Source organism: Acanthisitta chloris, unplaced genomic scaffold, assembly GCF_000695815.1.
Source record: "Acanthisitta chloris isolate BGI_N310 unplaced genomic scaffold, ASM69581v1 scaffold10867, whole genome shotgun sequence".
NCBI lineage: Eukaryota > Metazoa > Chordata > Aves > Passeriformes > Acanthisittidae > Acanthisitta > Acanthisitta chloris.
This window is the reverse complement of record NW_008684328.1, coordinates 38,764-47,708: the sequence shown is the minus strand read 5'-3', so window position 1 is coordinate 47,708 and position 8,945 is coordinate 38,764. Positions and strand designations below refer to the sequence as shown.

The 8,945-nt window shown below is 46.2% G+C and overlaps 1 protein-coding gene across 1 annotated transcript in view; it reads right to left on the bottom strand.

Moving 5' to 3' along the window:
• Nucleotides 1-8,945, bottom strand: part of PAX5 (paired box 5) — a gene marked incomplete at its 5' end in the record, with an annotated part of 64,924 nt that overhangs the window by 17,280 nt on the left and 38,699 nt on the right. The window contains one exon of the mRNA XM_009079293.1: nt 5,297-5,472. Within this exon, the coding sequence (XP_009077541.1) occupies nt 5,297-5,472 (176 nt within the window). The remainder of the gene's footprint in view (nt 1-5,296; nt 5,473-8,945) is intronic.

Below are 8,945 nucleotides of genomic sequence, written 5' to 3'. Positions count from 1 at the left end.
CTGCAAACACACTATCCAACACAGTTCCTTCCAGGGGAAAACGTGACTCCTCTTTCAAACCTGGAGCACACTTGGACCAAAAACAACACCTGAAGATTTTCAAAAGGACTTTATGCCTCTCCCTTGGTCAGTTCAGAGAACTCCTTTGTCACAACTCTCTCTGAACCAGGTTTCAACCTCATGCAATGCTTCCACTTTTTCCAACTCATAAGTAATTTTTTGGTGTTCATTCCAATACCCAAATTCTATTAGTTATCCAAATTCCATTTGCCTATGCTTATCTCCAGATTCACATTTACTTGCACTCCATGTCACAAATACATGTGTTACCATATATTTGTTAGGCCATTGGTTTCTGCCTGAGCCCAGAACATGTACATTTGGTCCAGATATGAATCTGAGAACAGATATTTGGTTTGGTTCTAGCTAAAAGCAATGGGAAAGCACCAGCAAGGGCCTGGAAATTATCTGCTATTAGTGGCAAGAAGTTCTCTTCTAAGTCGGTGACCTACATAGTGTTGATCTGGTCACATCATGTTATGCCTCATTATGGCCATGATCTAAAGTTTATTGAAGTCAATAGAAATATTCCTCTTGGCTTCAATGAGTATTCGATTGGATCCATGTGCAAAGCTGAAAATACAAGAGAATCCATTTCTGCTGTGGACAGAAATCCAGCATGGATTATTCTCTTCTTTATTCTGAGGGAATTAACACACTGCCTCTCCCGTTGAGCCAAACCATTCTTCATCCCACAGCTCTCACCCACAGAGGCATTAATCCCACTCTCACAGCCATCACAAGCACATCGGTCCACAGGCCCCAGGTTTACCCTCTGACAGCTTCAATGGGGCTTTTCTGCATGCATCTAGCCTCCCACACCTTGAGCTTCCTGGGCCTTGGTCTCCAGGAGCATCTCCTTGGAAAGCTTTGACTGGTGAATGTGTTTGAGACAACATCTCACACAATGGATGCCACAGGTTCAGCCAAGCCCACAGATGCTTCCCAGGGGCTGGGGAGAACTCCTCCATCCTTCTGGCTGGAATTGCAGGAAGCCACTGGAGGACAATCACCCTCACAGCCACGCAGAGGGGTTTGCTGAGTACAGACAGTGCCTCCAGTTCCTCCAGCTCCTAATGAGTTTATTTGCTCTGCACAATACACACAGTATTGTGGTTCCATGCAGAGGATGAATGCCAGTCCTGGATAAAATCCCAGTTGTCAGTATAGTGACCAGGAACAGCAGGTTCTGCCTGCAGCAGGGGCCAGGCTGGGGTGTGTCTGTCTGCCCCAGGCATAGGCACACAGCACATCTTCAGGGCAGGCAGTCAAAAGCTGTTCCTTGTGACAGTAAGCTCTGGCTTCCGAGGAAGGTGTGATCTGTGATGTTGCCTGTGCTGACAACACCAACAGCTTTCCCTGTGGGCAGGCTTCTTCACCGCAGAGTTGGCACACTGGGAGGCAGCATGGACAGCCAAACACACACAGAGAAGCAACCAGAGAACAGGAACTTCTGCCAGGCCAGGAGGCAGACACTGTGAAGATTTTCCTTCTCCTAGACCAGAGACCTACATGGAGTTCAAGTCATGGGCTTTGTCCCTGTTAACAAAGGAGCTGCATAGAGCTAGTGGGCAGCAGACATGCACAGAATGGCAGTGCCACACTGGTGTTGCAAACACACCACCATTTGCATTTCCAACCCCATGCCCAGGAACATGTGAAATCAGTTTTCTGTGAACATTTGCAGCCAGTACAAATTGATCAGGGGCTGTTTGCAAAAAAAAAAAACAGCACAAAAGGGTACAAAAGTGAGGGAAAGTCTGTCACTCTACAGGATAATTCATTTTTATGGCAGGGTTCTATCAGGGGGAGGTGGCAGGGTTCTTCTAGAGCATTGAGTTTACATTGTAGTTCCTCCCCACAATGCACAGACATGAAAGGACTCGATGCTGTTCGCACAGCCGACCCTCAGCCTCCAGCTCCCAGATGCTGGGTCTTCACCTGCCATCAGGTGTTTCTCATGCAGGAAACACACCCATGCTGCAGAGCACACATCTACACGTGCACAGCTTCACCACCAGGTGTTAGGCTCCTAAATGAGGCAGGCGATGCCTCACTTTTGCCCTCGACATACACAGTCCAACAGTCTTTACTGGAAAGAACCATGCACGATCCCTGCTTCACCCAGCACACACAGTGGTCACCATTTCTATCCATTCTCTATATCCCTGTCAGTGCCCAATGGTTGCCTTCTCTCTCAACACGGTATGAGCCCTTCCCCAAAGACAAGTCTCCACTCCTGGTGGGTCTCTCCATAGATGGCATAGCTTACAGCAGATGTGAAAACTTGTATGATGCTTGTCAAGAGCACAGAGTGTCTTGAGGTAAGAAATAACTCAAGAGTCTCCATTTCATACAAATGAACTGAGGGAAACGTAAAGATGGAAAAGTGAAGGAAATGGACTGGAAGCACTCAAAGTAGAGCGTTTGGCAGCAGTGTGCAAGTACTCCCACACAGCTCATCAGCACATCTACCTACATGAGGGGTAATGGACACTTCCCAAAAGGAAAGGACAAATTTTGTCCATAAAATGCATCAGGAGGACTCTAGGCAGCAGGGCCCAGCCCCCAGGTGGGAACTGGGCACACTGAGGCTGCAAACATTGTGCTGTGCAGGAGGGATCTCTCCCCACTCACCATGGGCAAGGGGATGCCCCCAGCACACAAGTGAGGAGGAAGACTTAGAGAGGAGCCACAAAACATGGACAAAAAGGTAGGAGCCACAAAACATGGAGAAAAAAGTAAACTACCTTGTCTAGAAGTAGCAATTCTTCCAGTAAAATACCTGGAAACCTCTTCAGGTGAACAGCGCTGCAACATCAATAGCTTTTTGTGCCCAAGCAACTTCAGTAATATTCGGTTTGCTGCTCCTGGATCACTTTTCCAATAAAATGGATAAACAGTGGGTCAGCAGTTCCTACTAGTCTTCTCCCCACATCCTGTCTCTATGGGGAGAGGCATCTTATCCATATTTTCCTCTACAGAAACAGCTCAAGGCTCCATATATCCACCAATAACTTAGCTTCTAGAGCACCACTTTGGGGTCCAGCAGCTCTCTGGACAGCTGGATGCCACAGGCAGGTCTTGCTTTCCTAAGGCAATCTATTGAATGGACAGCTCTGGTTATCTAAGGCACATCATTAATGTCCTCAGTATTTTCTTTCTTATGGATTTCTTAGGTCTCACTAATTGATGCAGACAGCTCCTCCACTTCAGCTAAGCATCATGACAGCTTTGCTTGGCTCACCAAGGAGGTGAGACACGACTGTTTCGGTAAGGTTGGGGTTCATGCAGGTTCCTTGTGAACCACAGCAAGTCATAGAGATCACATCTGCTCATGTTTGAAGTATCACATCACATACCATCAGAAAGAAGAAACCAACCCCAAAGAGCCACTAGCCTTCAACCATGGCCCTCAACCATAGCTAAGCCTTCCAGAAGGAAACTGCCATGCTCCAACCTATATGAAAGCAAACAGTGACAAACTCCTTTTGTAATAAAACTTAAAAATACCTTGGTTCTGCAAAGTACTTTTTGAACCTCATAATGTCACATTTCTCAGCCTCTTGTTTGACTTCCCAGAGAATGCAGAGAGTAACCTGTTCACCAAATTAATAGCAGCACATCTCCAATTGTAATAATCTGTCTGCACAGAGCCATTCTAGTCATAGTTCCTTACATGGGCCCAGGGAGATCCTTGCTCTGCCAGCAGCCAAATATCCCACATTTGACAAGTGGGATAACACTTAAGCAACATTCTTGTTCAAATCTCCATTCTTCCTGTAAAACCAGCAAAAGTTTCTCTCTGGATGAACATTCACTCACTGCTGGACTGGTCTCCCTTCAGCTATAGACGTCTGTGACTCAGAGCCTTCAGAACACAGAAGCAAACAAAAACGATCCTCTTCCATCACTGCTTTCTCTGCATCAATTTCTTTGGCCTGTAAAAGTTATGCAGGGACAGATCTAACACCACACAACGCCTATGTGACCAGCGCTGAGCAGGGCTGGCACGGGCACGGGAGCAGAGCCTGTCCTCTCCAGGATCGCCCGTGTACAGATGGGATAACCTCCATCTAGTGGTACGTGAAGGCCACTTCACCTGCCAGAGACACCGATGGATCGGCTTCCCTAACGAGCGCTTAGAAAATCCAACTGACCCCAGCGCCTTCCCTGTCTCTCTCTAGCTCGAGTTCAGGTCTGCAGAGTTCCTCAGCACACACAAACCAGGGAAACCACAGAACCAGCAGAAGCTAGTGGAAAGCAAATGTCTCTGTCAAAGAAATAACAAATGGCAGATGTGAGCTTAAAGACATGGGGAATTTCTACTCTACCGTAGGACTTTCAGCATGAACAAGTGGGTTTTTTTGTTTTAAATGTATTTTAATGCACATTCCTTCACTAGAGTCATGATGGTAGCAGGTTGCCATGAGAGAATCTCCACTGGTCCTCAAATGTACAGATTCCTCCAAGGAGAATCAGTGTTTGATTGCAGTCAGAGAAGTTCATCCACCTTGCTAAAGAAACAGGTCTGATATAAAGAACACTCACGATTAATGGCCAAATACATCATTAAGTAGCAAGCTGGGCCAATATCAGTGCTGAAAGCAACATATTAACTTCTACATCTTTCTCAGCAGCTAAATTAAGTGCTGTCACCTAAGAAGAAGAATGCAGAGACATAGCTCATCAGTTTTTGCATGTGCTTCTGTACTGTGACTGCAAAAATGGAGCCTTCCCAAAACATTAGTGCCAAGTCCTCCTCAAAAATGTTGCTGATCTCTAGGTTCAACTAATTTGCTTTCACATACTAATTGGGTGTTTCTCTCAGCAAAAGGCCAGTTACATGCCTAATAAGCCATTTCTGAATACAAAAATCTGATTTGTGTTCATGCTAACTATGAACCAAAATTAGGCATTGGGTTTTGCAAGTCTTCTCCCTTTTACCTGCATTGCCTGGTTTTGATCCAACAAAAACATCAGAAGCTGTGATGCTCTTTAAAGACTCATTTGATGCAACTGGTCCAGAGTAGGTGTAATTTCATACCCAAACACTTCCTAAACACACCAAGTGTTTTCCTTCACTTTTAAATAGGCTTTTATGGCTAACAAGCACTTGGCTGAGATGAGGTTGGCAAGACATCTGTATCTCTGAGAAGCCATTGATGCCATGCACCAAACAGACCTCTGCCAACAAAAGTCATATCAGGAAAACACGCAATATTTGCAATAGTACCTGCTCTGGTTTGATGGGCTCAGTTGTTGTGAAAATGTCGGAGTAATGTTGCCTCTCGAAGACACGATCCAACACTTCTAGCTGCTGCTGGGTGAAAAGGTCTCCTCGCATCTGTTTCCGGAGAAAATCTCTGCTCGGGAGAGAATGGCCATTCGGTACTGGAGATTCCTGAATACCTTTCACAGAAGAGAGAGAAGATGAAGAATATGATGAGACCTACAGAATGGTGTTTCATTTTATCCCCTTAATAGATGTAGGTACCAGTACAGTGACACCATGAAGACCTTCTGGGAGCTTACATATTGCTGGAAAAGGCACTGAACAGTCTTCCATTACAGCCAACCCTCAACTCATCAATGATTTCACACATAATTTAAAGGCAGGACAAAGGATAATGGTCACATTTCTGTTTCCTGAGAACCTGTCTAGCCCACACTCTGCACATGGGAGGACATGGGAGCATAAGGACACTGCCTGATGGTGACAGTCAACAGACAACTTGTGTCAGCTCCAGCAGATTGCTTTGATCACTCACAACACACATGCTCTGTCCCCTTCCTAAGCTTTCTATAAGTTCTGCTCAGCTCCATTCCATGCTGAGCTCTGAGCTGTGGTGTGCCCATGTTGGAAAACGCAGACTGTCCATGCAGCACCACCAGCAGCAGTGACCAGGCAACCCCAAACCATCAGCACAGCCTGTATCATACTGAGGTGGGACATCCCTGGGTTCGGTTACCACTGCAACACCCTCTGCAAGGCCTGATCTGAGGCACTCCTGACACTCCAATTCACTCTGTATTTCTTCAGCTCCGCAGCAGCATGCAACCCTCTGCTCCAAGGTATGTTTTCTTCCTTCTCCCCTTTGGCAGAGATTTTTAGCAGAAGTCATAAGTTACTGCCCATGGCAGAAAAGCCATGACACAAATTTAAGGAATGTTCAGACTGGCAGCCTGGAAAGACCCTTGCAATACAGGGGCTTGTTTCAATTTGGTTTTTGCAGATTCACGGTGGTTTCCTACTTTTCCTTCATCTGTCAGTTCTGGAAATGTATCTTTTCTGCACTGAAAGCTGAGGTCTGCAGTATTCCCAAGACTCCAGGAGGTGGAACTCCAAGAACAACAGTAAATATCAGATTTTTTTTCTCCAGATGGCAACATCAAACTAGATAGAGGGAGAAAATGTATTAAAAATAGAACCCTGCTGCCAGGATTGTTCTGAGGAGTAGAATTCAAATGCATCCTGAACAGCAGGATTTTCAGGAGTGCTGCAGTGGCTCACAGTCCAAGAAGTCTGCAGAGGAACAGCATCACCCAGATCTCCTCTGGCAGACCCTGCATCAAGTTATCTGCTGGCAGATATAGAGATCTGATAGAGGTGACCTGCACAAAGACACCCACATGCTGGCCATCAGCAACATGGGTGATGCTCAGTGAACAAGATTTTTCACAAAGAATGTCATCCATCATAGACATCATCCTTCAGCACAGATGGATTGTGCAGAAAATGCTGTCTATCCAGAAGATTGGGCTGCTTTAAGGCAGACCTCTCAGACTGTGGAACTGACACAGGGAAATACCTCTTTCAGCCTCCGTGTCTAACACTGAAGTTAAGAACACTGCTTGTACTGAACAGGCATTTCATGTTAGCAATTAATGCTGGAAACTTCCTTCTCAATTTCAGATCAGCAATTTCGGTGACAACAACTTTACATTTACCTGTCCAGAGAAATGCATGCAATTTAATCAAGATTGGACAATGTTGGCTTTCATAAAGTGCAAGGATCATCCACACAGAAAGGAAAACGAAAACATAAACCTGTGCTCTGAATAGGAAAGCTAAACTTTGAGAAAATACAGAGAAAGCAGTGTATCTTTAAATCTTTCTCTTTTTTTCACTATTCCAAATCAAATAATATCTAATAGTCCTAGTGCTGGGTTTAGTCAACCACAGCTTATAAAATTAAAATTCTGGTTGCTAGCTGCATGGTAGACAAGGGCCAGGGAGACCCTGTCTCTGGAGCACAGAAACACTGGCTTTAAATTCCAGGTTAAACTAACGTTATTCACAGTTCGGCGCCAAAGTTAAAACTTTATGCAGTTTTGGGCTGAAGTGGGTGACAACACGGAATGAAATGATCCAAGACGTGGCATGACCTGGAAAATGTTCTTGGTGATGCCAGTACAGACTATGCATTGTTTGCACACCCAGAGATCAGGTGCATAATGAGACCACATCATGTTTGCAAACAGAGCAGCAGTCCTGCCTTTCACCAGCAGCACCTGCAGTATGGAGTGCAGCTCTGGATTTTTGGGGGTGAACAGACTGGAGAGGAGGAGGCAGATGAGAGTGAAGCCTGGGACAGCAGCCTTGGCCAGGGACAGGCACTGGGGCAGCATCATGGTGGGAGGTGGCTTCCATCCCAGATACCAGAGCACAGCATCCAGAGGGGAAGTTCAGGACAAAGGCACCACCATGTGCCTGTGACACCAGCTCATCCATTCATCCATCCATCCATCCATCCATCCATCCATCCATCCATCCATCCATCCCAGCTGCCCCTGGGACAGTGAGGCAGAGCACCACCCTGGGCATCTGCCACCAAAGCATGAGTAAGGAAAGATTTCCCTCTGCAAGGGAAATCCACAGGCAAACACCACACCAGAGGAGTCCGCGAGGGAGCAAGCACGAGGTGCCTTTCTGCACAGCACTGGACAGCATGGCAGGGAATGAGATCACATGGAGATAGTGGTGCGGCTCTCAAGGTCAGGATTTGGTACAGTGCTGGAGGCGTGACCTGTGCCACCAGCCAGAGCAGGCTGCCAACCCACCCCATCAGCACATCCCTGTCTGCGACAGTCTCAACATGCTGTCCAAAGGATCTGAGCTATGATCAGTCTTCAAGACACACATCCCAGAGCAGTCACGCTGTCCTGGGATGAAGGAGCAATGCACACAAGGTTTCTGCTGAGGAGAGATCTGGGCAGGAGTGGAGCAGAGCTGGGACCACTGGGATGGCTGTCACTGTCCAGAGGATCCAGCACCTTCAAGAGAAGAGTCTGGGAACCATCTCCCTCACCTTCACTATCTCCCAATCTCCACATCCCCTGAACAAAGGAATATCTTGTACTTCTGCCGCTGTTTCCCAAATTCAGACTAACTGCAGGTAAGTGCTGAATTTCACTGCAGAACTAAAGGACTTCCTGTACACTGCACACGACACATGCAAGTTCATGAGGATCTTCAGGAGGTGTTTGGCTGTTAGGCACTATATAAATATGGGATAAATACCATTAACACTGAGCATTGTTTAAATGCACTGGAATACCTCTGATAATTGAAATACTGTCAGCAGGTTTGAAACAGTTTGGGTTATAAATAGGCCTCAGGAAGTGGTAAAAACATTCTTCATATAATCAGTGCATCCACCTAGGAGGGTTATGTTTTATTGACAGTAGCACTATATGTGTACCTACATGCTCTGTAAAACAATTAGTTCCCAGTCCACTGGCATCTTTCCAGAAATGCTAATGAAGAGCACAAGATATAGAACTCTCCTTAGCACAGAAGAGGACAACCTTCCCCAACAAACATTCCATCCCTTACCGCTAGCAGATTGTGCATATGGAACAAGATGATGCCATTAGACGAC